Raw genomic sequence first — 15,042 nt, forward strand, 5'->3', positions numbered from 1 at the left:
TTCCAGTTAAAAAATAAATAAGGGGCGCCTGGGTGGCTCAGTTGGGTAAGCGTCCAACTCTTGATTTCAGCTCAGGTCATGATCTCAAAGTTCATGGGTTTCAGTGAGAGCCCAGTTGGGATTCTTTCTCTCCCTGTCTCTCTCTCTCTCTCTCTTGCTCTCTCTGCCTCTTCCTGGCTTGCGCATGCACACGTGCACTCTCTCTCAAAATAAATAAATAAACAAACAAAAAAAAATACACGGGGATGCAATGTATAACAAAGAGAATACAGTTAATATTGTAATAACTTTGTATGGTGAGAGATAGTAGCTTAATTTATCCTGGTGTTCACTTAATAATGTATATATGTTGAATCACCAAACTGTACTAATATTATATGGTATATCATTTATGCTGAACATGTACATCTCATTTAGGTATGCATATTAACATTTTTTTTCTTTTCTCCTTTTCAGCCTCTGATTGTGACTCCGAATTCTTATTACAAAGGTATCATATGCAACATTTTGGGAAGCCAAAAAAAAAAAAAAAAATTGAAGGCAAAAGCAGGTCTGTATGAGATAGTGGGAATAAATATTTAGAAGGTTGCTACTAAGTGACAGACACTGTGCTTTGCAGGATACAGATTTCTTTCAACAGATTCAAGGAACTGAAGTTCAGCCAGGTTTAGTTAATTTATCCAAGGTCCCACAAAAAAGTAAAGAACTGTGCTAAGTTTCAGAACCCCAAGTATGCTTGATTCCAAAGGGCAAGGGGGTTTTTGTGTCGAGAATCGTAATTCTTACAATTGATAGTTTTAAGAATTAAATGATATAATTTCTTTAAAAAACACTAGGCACAGTAGTTGGCATTTAACAAATGTTGCTCTCTCACATCTGTCTGGAATTGGGTCTATTTGAACAGTGGGAAATTATACTTGTTGGCTGAATTATACTTGTTTCCAACTCTTCTAAGAAATGCTTATGTTTAATCACAGCAATCCTATGTCGTTCCTCATACTGAGGCTAGAAACAATGCCGGGCAGTATTTCAAATCATGACTATTTCTCCCCCTGATCAGGTAAAGGGATTTCGACGTTGTAGTCAGCAGATAGAGGCTAAATGAACCAATCACTTATTTCTGTAAAACATGCTTTTTTGTGTGTGCCTAGGGTTTTGGTTTGGTTTGGTTTGGTTTGGTTTCCCGAAGAACAAACGCTTGTGATTCGTTGGGAACTTTGCGAGGTAAACTACGGGGGTCCCAGTAGTAACTGGGCCTCTGAAGGTTGAAAGCAAGAGGTCTGTCTCTCTGCCTCAGTTTCTGTCTATCGACGACTCTTTTCTGGGTAAGTCCCCCAGAGCCTGCTACTCTGCACCGAGCAACACCGACCGCATCGCTCCCGCGGAAAGTGGGGCAACACAGGCTCACTCTGCCTATGGGCAAAAACTTCGTATCCATCTGGGGCGACAAACCATACAAAACGGCCGTCCCAGCTGTGCCGAACTTCAAGGCGGAGGAGTAGCCACAGCTCTTCCGGATTCCTTCCTCTTCAGCCCACTGCACCTGGACGCGGGCGGCTCGCTACTCCCCGAGCCTGACGTCACCGCACCTGGCACCAGCTGGGGTGCCGGGTGGTGAGCCCGGCCGCGGAGGGGGCGGGGCAGGGAGAACGAGGGGGCTCTCGCGAGATTTCCTTCCTCCCGGGTGCAGCTCCCGGCACCTTCCCGGCCTCAGTCGGGTCTCAACCTCAGTCTTCGGTGTCGCGTTCTAGAACAGCGGTTGCTGAGGGGAACTGCGGGAGGCCGGCTCCGGGTTGGAGCCAGCGGCCAGGACGAACCGGCTGGTCCCACCTCTGCTGCGGGAGCGAACCGGGCTGGGAAAGCCGCCGTCTGGGCGGGCGGGGGAGGGCCCTCCCGCCGCGGCGGCTTTGGCGGAGGCCCGGCGCGAGGAGCCGCCGCCGCCGCCGTCTCCTGCTCGCGGGCCGCGCCGACGGTACTGTCCGGGGAACGCCGCGGGCGGATGGAGGCGCCACTTCGCCCCGCCTGAGCTCAGGAGGGAAGGAGCGCAGCGCGGGGCCCGCCTCCCGCCGCAAGTGCGGCCGCGCGATCGGCAGGAGGAGGAGCAGCGGGCGCCGGGCTTCTCCCCGCGGGAGCCCCCAGCATGGGTAAGAGACTCGAGGGCGCTTCCCGCCGCCCGACTGTACCTCCCCAATTCGGGCAGGCGGTTCCCCTTCTCCGTGTCCGCGGGGAGGAGACGGGGTCAGCCCCTTCGCGGCCGCACCGCACCCTCCCCGTCGCCCCTCCTCGCCCTGCCTTCCACCTTGCTCTTCTCGTGGAGGAATTGGTCGGAGGGCTCATGGGTGCTTTCTCCTGCGCTCCCCTCCCCGCTTCGTCCTGCTTTGGGGAAAGGTGAGGGGTTGGGGGGCGGGGGCACCGGGTCCCCTCTCCTCGCCCACTGCCCGGCTAACCTCGGGCCGAACTTCCCTCCCTGCTCCAGCCTTCTCTTTCCCTCCCCCATTCTGGTTGGATGGGGGAGGGTGATGGAAAAACTTGACAAAGTAGCACTTTTAGCTTCTTTATCTTCAGCGAGGCTTTGTATAGATCGGCCTTTTGCTAGGTTTTCCGTTTGTTGTTGTTTCGAGAGGTAATTTTTCCCTCCGCTGAAACTTGCTAGGGATGCCTCAAGGACAGGGAAACTTGACTTATTTACTTTGTTTTCACGTAGGCAAGTGTATTGGCACTTAAATATTAAATCTCATCCTGAGGACTGGGTTAGGGTTTGGTGAGGTTTCAGTGTTGAACCCTTTGAGAAGCTGTTTCCTGTTTGGAGTTAGACTTCCTTGCGAAAGGAGAGAAAAGTACACGGCCTTATATGTTATTTACTGTGTGCTTTAAAGTTTTGTTAGGAGCTAGCAAAAGCAGACTGTGTTGCAGCCTAGTTTGAAAGGGAGTTTTGTTAAGTAGTGTAACAATTCTTTTGATAACAAATTTCGGTGTGGGGTAGGCACTCTCTCAATCCTTTAAAAATTAAAAGCAATTTAAAAGAAGTGTCTGTACTGTTATAAATGTGTGCCATTATAAAGCATACATTTGTGCCACCAAAAAGCATAAGCATGTTCTATAAGAATAATCCCAATTTTGGATTTATAGAGTAAATCAGGAGGATTCTATCCTTTTTTTGTAGTTGAGAGTTGGTACTCTTCATATCAACACACTGTTAACCGAAATTAATAATTCATGCAACTAACAAATGATTTAGAAGCAGGACAAATACAGACTACTGCTGATGTGGCACCTTCTGCCCACACATTGTTTTGTCGGAATGCTTTAAGCATAGTGTTTACAGGTCCTCACTTAGCTCTTCTGTATTTTGCTAGACTTTCTCCTTTTATGTTCTTTCAGGTAACTTTTGTACAGAAAGTGCTCTTAAACCTCCAAAGAGTAAAACCTTTGCTGTTTGGAACTTACAAATGAGATTATTTCCAATTAATTAGTTGAGTGTAACTGAGTTTTTGAGGGTTTATTCCTTTAAGCGTCAAATTATAAAACCACTGAAACCGATTTGGATGAAATTTATACTAAAATAGGTAATTCTTTTTTGTCTTAAATAGGGTGCAGAGTGTAATTAAACCTCTTGATGACCAAGGGTCATCATTTGTGACCATCAGTTACTGTGATGCCTTGAGGATCTGCTGGATTGTATACAGGACTTTTGATCAGATTCCTTTGCATTTTGAAGTTATTTAAATACATATTTTTCTGCTTTGTTATTGGATGTGCTTGTTACTGTGCCCTCTTCACCCTCAGTTCTCTAACTTTTCTACAAAAGTGGGAATCATATTCAAATATGTAATTCTGCATAAAGGAAAAATAAGTCTACCCTTAGTGTGTGAGATGTTCTCTTCAGGAAAATTAATGTCAGAACTTTGGCTTTGGAGTTACTAATTATCCAGAGGCCTTTTCTTAGTGATTTCTCTGCTGTGTTCTGGTTAGGCAAGTTGCTGCATTATCTAGGTAAAGTGTGATATTTGTGTGCTTTCGACTACTCAGAATGTGTTTTGCAGGTGGATTACTTGCGGGCATTTGTAGTTAATTTTTAAAAGGTATTTGTCAGACATTTCCATATGAACGTGTACTTTAAATTTATCAGTCATGTAAAAATTCATATTAAAGTTATCCAAATCATTTAAAAGGAGTTCCTTTATAATACAAACCTCATTTGTTTGGTTTTGTTATCAGCAGTCTTTATTCCTTATGATTTAAGCTGGTAGCTTAAAATATTCTATGTATTTTTATATGTTATTTTATCTGATGTGTCACAAAATGAAAAATCTCTGATTTCATTGTTTTGAAATAAATTGGATACGCATTAAGTGACGGTTCCTACCATCTGTACTACTTAGGTGGTATAGCTAGAGAATTAAAGAGCATGGCTCTCCGCTGGGACAGCTTAAGGTCAAATCCTGGCTCTTCCACCTTTTAGCTGTTGTAACTGAGCAGGTTACTTAACCTGTCTGTGCTTCAGTTTCTTACTCTAAAAATGGGGTAAAAATAACCTTGCAGATGGTAATGGGGATTGGATGAACTAATACTTGTAAAGTGTTTGGAACAGAGCCAGTGCTGATTCTTGTTATTTTCATTTTCAAATGATTTCCCTAATTCTTGTACCAGTTTATAAAGACAATTCTCAATTTATGACCTTTGTTAAAAGGTGCGTATTGCATTTAAAGGAAGAGTGAGATAAAGATAGATGATTTTGTAGTAATGCAGAAATTAATTTTTTTTTCAGAAGTTTAATTTTGTGTAATACGTCTTTATAAAATTTATGTAGGAATTTACGGGTTTTTTTTCCCAGTGTTGATTATACTTTGAAAAAGTCCATTATTGGGAGTAAGTTTAGTAGTTCAGGAGAAAGTATATGGGATGAATAGTAGGAGAGACTAGTAGTTACTTTGAATTTTATGTTAAGCTTTTATGTGTCTAGTTTCTACATTTATTAAATATGGAAGAATACTTAACATAAAGAAATTTGAGGTATTCTCTGTGAAAGAATTTGGGGAGAGTTTAGAGAAATAGAAAGGTAAAACTTTACTTTTCTTACTCCAGAAGTACAGATCTGCATCTTAGAGGGGGAGTAAGACAGAAAGCAAGTGGCATGAAGTGTTAGTTACTATGTGTGAATTTTTATTTTTGAAAAAGTAAGTGGATTTTAAGGATTGAATTTCTGTTACTTTTAGGTAAGGTTCTGAACTTCTTAGTTTAAATTATTTTTTTAAGCTCATATGATTATTCAACATGTTTAAATAATGAGCCAGTTTTAATGGACGGGAATACGCAGTTGATTTAGAGATGATAAATGCACTTTTATAATAATTTATTTCCTTATTTTGTTGCGCTGTTTGGAGAAAATCTTGATTTATGCAGATAAGTAGTGGCAAATGGAAATTGCCTGCTAAAGGCTCACCTTTCAGTCTCAGGATTTACTATAATTAAACTAATCCAGAGGATGAAATGGGAATATTAGAACTTTTTTGTTTCGAAGTTCGATCACTAGCAAAACTAGTAATAAGTTGTATTCCTTAACTAGTAAGTACTTGTGATTAGATTTTTCTAGGTGTTTCAAACTTTGAATAGCTATAGTTCCAAAAAATCTCATTAAGGGTGGAAATTCACATTGATATTTGAAATTCACATTGATATTGATATTCACATTGTCATATATTTTTCTAAATTGGGGATTGGCAAAGTAAAACGATGTCATGTTAACTTAATAAGATCTAAATTTTAAGGCATTTGAGTTAAAAACAAAGTTATAAAACATGAAGTGCATTCCACTTGCCAATCAAAAATAAATCCAAGTTTTTATTTACACGTAATCCAGATCTGTGATTTTTTTTTTTTTCCTCCTCTTATTTGTCACGGAATATCCTTCTCTATTAAATGTATTTTAATTGCAAATTGAGCCATGTGATATATCACATAAATAAAAGAAAGGATAAGAACCATATCATTATTTCAATAGATTCGGGAAAAGCATTTGACAAAGTACAACATCTATTCCTGATAAAAACTCTCAACAAAGCAGGTTTAGAGGGAACATACTTGAACGTAATAAAAGCCATCTATGAAAAACCACAGCTAACATCATCCTTAATGGGGAAACATTGAGAGCTTTTCCCCTAAGGTCAGGCACAAGACAAGGAAGGATGTCCACTCTCACCACTTTCATTCAACATAGTACTAGAAATCATAGCCACAATAGTCACACAATGAAAAGAAATAAAAGGCATCCAGGTCTGTAAAAGTCACAGGATACAAAATCAATGTACAGAAATCTGTTGCATTTTTATATACCAGTAATGAAGCAGCAAAAAGAGAAAATAAGAAAACAGTCCCATTTATAATTACACCCAAAATAGAAAGATCCCTAGGAATGAACCTAACCAAAGAGATGAAAGACCTGTAGTCTGAAAACTCTAAGAACCTAGTGAAAGAAATTGAAGATGACACAAAGAAATGGAAAGACATTTCACACTCATGGATTGGAAGAACAAATATTGTTAAATTGCCTGTACCCAAAGCAGTCTACACATTTAATGCAATCCCTATCCAAATACCAACAGCATTTTTCACAGAATTAGAACAAACAGTCCTAAAGTATGTATGGAACTACAAAAGACCCTGAATAGCCAAAAGCAATCTTGAAAAGGAAAAGCAAAGCTCGAGTCATTACAATTTTGGGCTTCAAGTTATATTTTAAAGCTGTAATAATCAAAACAGTATGGTACTGGCACAAAAATAGACACGTAGATCACTGGAGCAGAATAGAAAATCCAGAAATAAATCTACAATTCTATGGTCAATTAACCTTTGACAAAGAAGGAAAGGCTATCCAGTAGGAAAAAGTCTCTTCAACAAATGGTGTTGGGAAAAGTGGACAGCAACCTGCAAAAGAATGAAACTGGACCACTTTCTCACACTATACACAGAGATAAATTCAGAATGGTTAAAGACCTGAATGTGAGACCTAAAACCATAAAAATCCTAGAAAAGAACATAGGCAGTAACTTCTTTGACATCGGCCATAGCAAATTCTTCCCAGATATGTCTCCTGAGGCAAGAGAAACAAAAGCAAAACTAAACTGTTGGGGCTACATCAAAATAAAAAGCTTCTGCACAGCAAAGGAAACAGTTAACTAGACCTAAAGGCAGCCTAAGAATTGGAGAAGATATTTGCAAATAATATATCTGATAAAGGGTTAGTATCCAAAATATATAAAGAACTTCTACAACTCATCACCCCAAAAATGAATAATCCAATTGACAAGTGGGCAGAAGACATGAATAGACATTTCTTCCAAAGAAGACATACAGATAGCCAGTAGGCACATGAACAGATTCTTACCATCACTTACAATCAGGTGAACGCAAATCAAAACTGCAGTGAGGTATCACCTCATACCTGTCAGAATGGCTAAAATCATCAACACAAGAAACAACAGGTGTTGGCAAGGATGTGGCGAAAAAGGAGCACTCGTGCACTGTTGGTGGGAATGCAAACTGGTGCAGTCACTCTGGAAAACAGTTCAAATCACTATCTTATGATCCAGCATTTGTACTATTAGGTATTTACCCAGAGAATACAAGAATACTAATTCAAAGGGATGCATGAACCCTATGTTTATAGCAGCATTATTCATAATAGCCAGGATGTGGATACAGCCCAAGTGTCCATTAGCTGATGAATGGATAAAGAAGATGTGGTGTGTGTATATGTGTGTGCGTGTGTGTACACATATGTGTGGAATATTATAGTGGAATATTATTAAGCCGTAAAAAGATGAAATCTTGCCATTTGCAGTGACATGGATAGAGCTACAGAGTATAATGCTAAGTGAAATAAGTCAGAGAAAGACAAAAACCATATGATTTCACTCATATATGGCATTTAAGAAACAAATAAGCAAAGGGAAAAAATAAGAGGGACAAAGCAAGAAACAGACTCTTCATTATAGAGAACAAACTGATGGTTGCCAGAGGGGAGGTGGGTAGGGATGGGTGAAATAGGCTATGGGGATTAAAGAAACACACTTGTTATGATGAACACCAGGCGTTGTATGGAAGTGTTGAATTACTGTATTGTACACCTGAAACATATGATACTGTTAACTAACTAGAATTAAAATAAAAACATAAAATGTATTTTAAGTATGGTAAATGTTTGATTTTCTCATGTGCATATGAAAAGTGCTGTCATGGGAAGGGCTTGAATGTAGGCAAAGAAGGGTGTAATGATTCTTGATTCGGGTGAGAAGAGGACAAAGCTACAGTTCTGCTTCCTAGGTAAACTGGTGAAGCAAGGTATTAAAGATCTGAAATTGTTCAGTTTGTGTTCAGAAGAGAAAGGGCAAATAAAATCTAATATGTTGTTGTGATTGAAATTAGGCAGATTAGGTAATTGTTATGATGGATCTGTGACTTGCTTATCTGTAGGATTTGATATCTAACTACTAGGTAGATTGACCTAAATCAAGATATATAGGTCTTTTTACATGGAAGAGAGGCCAAAACACTGGTGTGGGGAATCTGGATAGAGATCCATAAACGTCTGTAGTCAGCCTGAAGGCGGCATGAGCGATATGTAAAAGGCGGTGTGTATAGACAAATAGAGTGGCCCAGCTTGGGGTGGGAGTGGGATGTTGGTTGGTAGCAGGCACTAGGTAGAGGTTCAGACTGACATCTTGTGGGAAAAGGGAGGAAATGGGGTTTGGCAGTAGTCTTTGAAGTCCTAGCCACAGGGAAACAAAATCAGATAGCGTCTAGATTTTTATGAGAGACAAGGCAGGTATTTTTCCCCAGGAACAAAACCAAACTTGGTTATTGGAATTGTGTAGGATGAGCCAAGCAGTAATACTGAGCTCCTAAGCTATAGATGTTATATATTTTCTGTCTTGAGAGTATATTAGTAGCCTGCATTAGTTCCTGGATCTGTAAGTGGCCTTGGATAATGGCGTGATGTGAGATTCTCTATCTAAATACTTGAGAGGATATTTCCTGGTCACAGTCTTTCTCTTTTACTTGGTCTTCTTGGTCTTCTTTCTCTTTACTTGGTCCTAGGGATTTGATGTATCTGCCTTTTCTTTGCTGTTTTTCACCCCAGTGCAAAGCAGATAACAGTTTCAGTTTACCCTTCTGTTTCAGAAACAAGAACACAATCCTTAACAAGTTGAGTAGTTGTAACTACCAATATGTAATATTAAACAGGCAAGTAAGAAGAAATTTGAAAGTACCACTAATTACTGGTTTCTTGGTTTCTTTCACTGAATTAAAGTTAGGCTATTTATTAGAAAGACTTGTTTGTTTGTTTTTGGTTTTGATTTTTGTTTGATTTGTAGCCCTTTCACTGCTCCCACCATACTTTCCCTCCCTTTCCTCCAGCTTTTTTTAGGTTAATGTTAGATGTTTAGACACAGAGTCATTTATTACCATTGTTAGGCAGATAAAATTCCTTTCATAATCCTACTAGGGCTTCTCTGACCCAAGACTGTGTTATAATACAGTTGACCCTTGAACACCTCTGGTAAGGGGTACTGAGCGCCCCCCCATCTCTAAAGTTGAAAATTGAGTATAACTTTGACTCCCCCAAAACGTAGCTAATAGCCTACTTTTGGCCAGAAGCCTTACCGATAAACAGTGGATTAACACATATTTTGTATGTTACATGTATTATTTACTGTAGTCTTACAATAAACTAAGCTAGAGAAAGAAAGTCAAATGTGGGGCACCTGGCTGGCTCAGTTGGTAGAGCATGTGACTCTTGATCTTGGGGTCATGAGTTCAAGCTACACTTCGGGTTAGAGCTTATTTAAAAAAGAAGGGAGAGAAAATACATTTGCAGTATTATAGTGTATTTATTTAAAAAAAAAAAGAGAAAAGAAAAGAAATCTGTGTATAAATGGACCTGAGTAGTTCAAACCTGTTTTCAAGAGTCTATTTTACTTTGTTTTTCAGTCAGAACTCTGGTTTTAGCTCCAAGTGAAGTAGGCATTTTGGACTAAATTTGACATTGTTTCTTTTTTGTATTTTGGATTTTTGTTTGTTTCTGAAGGTCTCAGGTATCTGGATGTTCTGCTTTCTTAACTGGTTTCTTCAATCGAAAGTATATTTACTAGTTTTTTGCACTTAGGGAAACTTTTACTCTAAAAAGAAACTGCTTTTTTAAAAATTCATTGTTCTAAATTGAGATCCAGTTTAAGATGTTGATCTGTTACAGATATGGCAGTGTTACAGATGCTTTCTTTGCTAGAACCTATTTATACTGTATCAGTCCTTTTCAGTACCTCTAGGAGACTTGGATTTTATAATCTTTCACATTTTGTATCTGTTCTTAAATTTCCCATCATGATCCCATTCTCTTTCTCAACTAATTTACAAAGACAGAGATGACTCATATGGGATCCTAAATTCTAGTATCTGTTTTAGTGTCATGTAGCTCAGGTTCTTTTTAATGATTCGTGTCCAGGTAATTAATTCCAAGAGAGTGACTGTGTGGCATCTAATCACTGGGAGTTTCTAGTAGGAAGATACTTTAGTATGGTAACAGTAACAAGTAGTTACCACCAACATTAAGAGACATGCTCTGTTGCAAGGTCTTATGGTCAAGGAAAGGAGCTGTATGTGAAAGCTTAATCAAGAAGTATTTGCCTTAATGTGAGGATTGTAATTAATGTCATGCGATGCACTAGGGAGAGTAGGACAGATATATATTTTGGTGCCTCAGGTAGTTTATAGCAGTGTTACGGATTGGGCATATTATTAGAATCCCCTAGACTTAAAAAAAAAAAAAATTCATAGCCTCTGGAGATTCTAACATAAATGCTCCTGCCTCTTCCTCCCTCCTGGTTGATGAGTGTCATGAATGTTTTGAGATGGCTTATAGTGTTATGATAGGAATAAGACAACATAATAGGAATAAAATTTAACATATGAGTCATTACAAATCTAAACAAGAGAAGGAGTGTAGTTCATTAAGATGTATTCCAATGTCAGAAATGTTAAAATGTAAATAGAGAAGCATGAGGAAGATCAGTTGGAAGGCAAGTGGGATTTGTTCATCTCTCATTAGTTTGACCAGTGACATAGTAAGGACTTGGCAGTAGCCAAGCTAATTTTTTTTCTATTCCTGGTGCTGAGTCTTCGGAGTGAAGCATGTCTTCATTTTAACTGATATCTTTAAGATTCTTTTACCTGAAAAATTAAAACTGCCTTAACATTGTTAGTATCTATCAGTGCCCTAGTACTGAGGCCCGAAATTTACTATGAGTGAAATTTCTAGAGCATTTATCATGATTATTGTAATAATCAAGTGCCAAATTGTTTGCTTGGATTTTAAGTGTAGAAGTTAGTATATTTGTAAAATTGAGACCTATAGTCTTGGCTAGAGTATAATGTTTTCAGGAAACATTGATCTTTCAAGTGTATTCTCTCCTACATGGCTTTTTTTTTTTTTTTCTTATTCTTTAGAGTAGAAACAACAAACTTCAAGTTATTTAGCAGTGTGTTCTCCTAATATCAAAGTTTTGTATTAGATTTCAAAATTCCTTCTCTGCTGCAGCAGGTTTCCCTCTTTCATTTTGCCTTACTGTTTTGGAGTGTGTGTGTGTGTGTGTGTGTGTGTGTAAATAAGATGGAGACTCCATTTTTACTTAACTATTAGTTAGACCATTCTTAGCAAACACATTATATGAAGCAGTTAAAAAAATTTTCCTTAAATGATGAAAATAAAAGTTTAGAATTTTCAGAATGAATGTCAAATGGAAGTGTAAAGGTGATATTTTAGACCCCAAGGTAACCCCTTTCCCATAAACATTTCCTGAATTACTTATATTCTTTATATTTTATAAAACCCAATTGAATTTATAGCTAGAACGTCATAGTTTAAAGCCTGAATAAAAACTCCTTTGTTATTTTCTTCATTTCATATGTAATGAATGACCATACTTGCCTCATCACTTTTATTTTACTAAAAAAATTTATCACCTTTAATAACTGGCAGAAAATTATGAGTCTGCTGTGTATCCACTAAATCTATGATTCAGCAATACTTTAATTTGGAATAATAGGGGAGAGGGATCCAGCCAGTCTAAAGAATAATACAAATTTAAGTATGGTATATTGAAGTATGTCCACCTCAACCAGACTAACAAAATCTGACTAGTGGAGCTACTGTTTCAAGTTGGTATGAGGTCTAACTTATCTTTTAGAAATAAACCCTTTAGGGGTGCCTGGCTGGCTCAGTTGGTGGTGTGCAATTATTGATCTCCAGTGAGTATAAGCCCCACTGTTGGGTATAGAGATTACTTAAAATCTTAAAAAAACCCAAAAAACAAACAAACAAACCCTCTTTAATCCTTTCTATATGACTCATTTTAATAGAGAAATCAATAATGTCAGATATTAAGCATCTTGTCAGGTGGGCTGCTGATTGCCTGCTCCATCTGTGTTGCATTGATGTTACATTCTCCTAGTAAATAAAGGGAAGATTATCTGTTTTGTAAATCAGAGACATTGCTATATGAGTCTTCACATGTTAAACAAATGTAGGCATAAAGGCTTAATTTGCTCAAAATTTGTTTAAAATAACTTGAACAGGGCACCTGGGTGGCTCAGTTGGTGGAGTGTTCAACTCTTGATTTTGGCTCAGGATCCCAGGGTTGTGGGATCAAGCCCCACCTTGGGCTCCATGCTGAGTATGGAGCCTGCTTAAGATTCTCTGTCTCTCCCCTGTCCCTCTTCTCTGCTTGCACGCTCTCTCTCTAAACATAAATAAAATAACTTGGACAGTGTTGATTGAACTATAAAATTATACCATCTTAAATGAGTGTTGTGAAGCAAGTGTACATACGTTCTTTGAGGCATACTAACCTGATAAATTACATATATAATTAAAAGTTTCCTAATGTGTTAAAAAATAAAGAGGAACAGATGAAATTAATTTTAATATTTTGGCTATGTTGGCTTAAGGAAAATAGTTATTTCAGTATATATTCAGTATAAAAAGTTATTAATGAGATAGTTTACATTTTTTTTCCTGTCTTTGAGATCTGTTGTGTATTTTACATTAATATAACACGTTAATTTGGATTAGCCACAATTCAAGTGCCCAGTAGTCTCATGAGTCAGGTGTTACCAGCTGAACAGTACAGTTTTAGGATGTAAGCCTTTAGGTTTGTTGTGAATCTAATGAAAGTATAAAAATATTTTAAAATTATTATACAATTACAAATTAGCACATAAGGCATTGTACTCTTTTAGAGTTACTTAAGGATAAACCACTTTTGGTCTTACCTGATTAATTTTATATTAGATACGAGTGATAATCTGTTGCAATTAGATAACAAATATATTTTCTCATGGAAAAAAGACTTAGTTTAGTAGATTGTGTGTAATAGGCCTGCAGTTTGTTTCATTCTGCTTTCTTTTGTTTTGTTTTTAATTTTTTTGACGTTTATTTTTGAGAGAGACAGAGCATTAATGGGGGAGGAGCAGAGAGAGTGGGAGACATGGAATCCAAAACAGGCTCCAGGCTCTGAGCTGTCAGCACAGAGCCCGACGCAGGCTCTAACTCAGGAGCCATGAGATCATGACCTGAGCCGAAGTTGGACACCCAACCGACTGAGCCACCCAGGCGCCCCTCATTCTGCTTTCTAAATGAAATACGGTTTTTGGCACTTGGCCTACTGGTATAATGGAGAAATTGAAGCTTTGCAACCACATTTGGATTGTTATTTGAAAGTATAGTTTGGCCTAGTAATTAGCAGTTCTTTCATTTTATAATGCTTAACTTTGGAGATAAGATTTAAGAGTGGTATTTCACAAATACATGAATACTGTTGGTCAAGACCACGAAAGAATAACAGAAATAATAATTGGTGATATAATATGTTCCCAGTTGATATGGGAATACATGTCAGGAGCCTGTCAGTTTTAAATGTGTAAAATTTTGCATGAATCTTTGTAATGGAATTGTTTTCGGTACAGAATCTATATTTTTTATTGGATTTTCAGTGCATTCTGAAAAAAGTTCTCAAGGAGACTCTTAAATGGCTATTCTATGATTTCTTTTCCACATTTTAACATTTCTGGTTCTTTGTAATCAGTGCTATCCCACACTAATTGCTTTTGCCCAGAACAATAATAATTATAATTCTGTCTTGTCAGTAAATACTTTGGTTTAAATTAGATATTTTTTGAGGTCTTGTATACCAGCACTGACAGAAGCATTCAAAATAAAAAGGTGGAGAAGATCCTTGCCCTGGGTTGTTTAACAATTAATGGGAGGTTGCAGTATATTGTAATGGCTGTTAACATTTAGTGAATATTTATTAAGTACTTCTGTTTAAGGCATGGTTTTAAGCACTTTACAAGCATTATTTAATTTAATTCTCACAACAAATCTATACGTTTTTGGGTTCTGTTATTTTTCTCATTCTGTAGATTAGGAAAGAAGCACAGAAGTAGTAGGTAATTACTACTGAATCCAGGCAAGTGTCTGTATTCCAGTGCTTGTGCTACTCTTAACCACTAAAAAATGTGGAACTAATTCCTAACTCTTCCTCTGAGAGGCGTCTTTAAGGTTATAGATAACAGGCATTTAGATCTTCCATATCCTGCCCTACTTTTTTTTTTTTTTTAATCCTCCATTAACACATTATGACTGACTTTGTAATTTCCTTACTTACATGTTTATTGCTTATTTACCTTACCTTTTTAGAATGTAAATACAGGGTGTACAAAGTTTTAGAATATAAATTCCAGGAGTGCAGAGCTGCTACTTTTTTTTTTTTTTTTTTTAATTTTCGTTCTTTATTAGATATATTCAGGTACCTGGAACAAGTGGGAACCTTCCAGTAGCAGCCCCTCAAATATTTGCTGAATGAGTATGGAGTATCATTATATTTGTGTTGAAAGAAGAATTTAAAATTCTAGGCAATTTAGTATCTTCCATTTCAGTGCTACAAATAGCTATGTACATTTGATATATCAGGCACTGTGATAGGGCTT

General features: G+C 37.8%; 1 protein-coding gene and 1 pseudogene across 1 annotated transcript in view; one reads left to right on the forward strand and one right to left on the reverse strand.

The window, feature by feature from the left end:
* Positions 1 to 2,006: 2,006 nt before the first annotated feature.
* The window catches only part of CD2AP (CD2 associated protein), a 140,353-nt gene continuing 127,317 nt past the window's right edge, over positions 2,007 to 15,042 (forward strand). Inside the window, exon 1 of the mRNA XM_058734192.1 lies at positions 2,007 to 2,144. Within this exon, the coding sequence (XP_058590175.1) occupies positions 2,141 to 2,144 (4 nt within the window). The 5' untranslated portion in view covers positions 2,007 to 2,140. The remainder of the gene's footprint in view (positions 2,145 to 15,042) is intronic.
* The window catches only part of LOC131514811 (serine/threonine-protein phosphatase 2A 56 kDa regulatory subunit alpha isoform-like), a 31,030-nt pseudogene continuing 18,227 nt past the window's right edge, over positions 2,240 to 15,042 (reverse strand).

The sequence above is a fragment of the Neofelis nebulosa genome, chromosome 6 (assembly GCF_028018385.1).
Source record: "Neofelis nebulosa isolate mNeoNeb1 chromosome 6, mNeoNeb1.pri, whole genome shotgun sequence".
In the NCBI taxonomy this organism is placed as follows: Eukaryota; Metazoa; Chordata; class Mammalia; order Carnivora; family Felidae; genus Neofelis; species Neofelis nebulosa.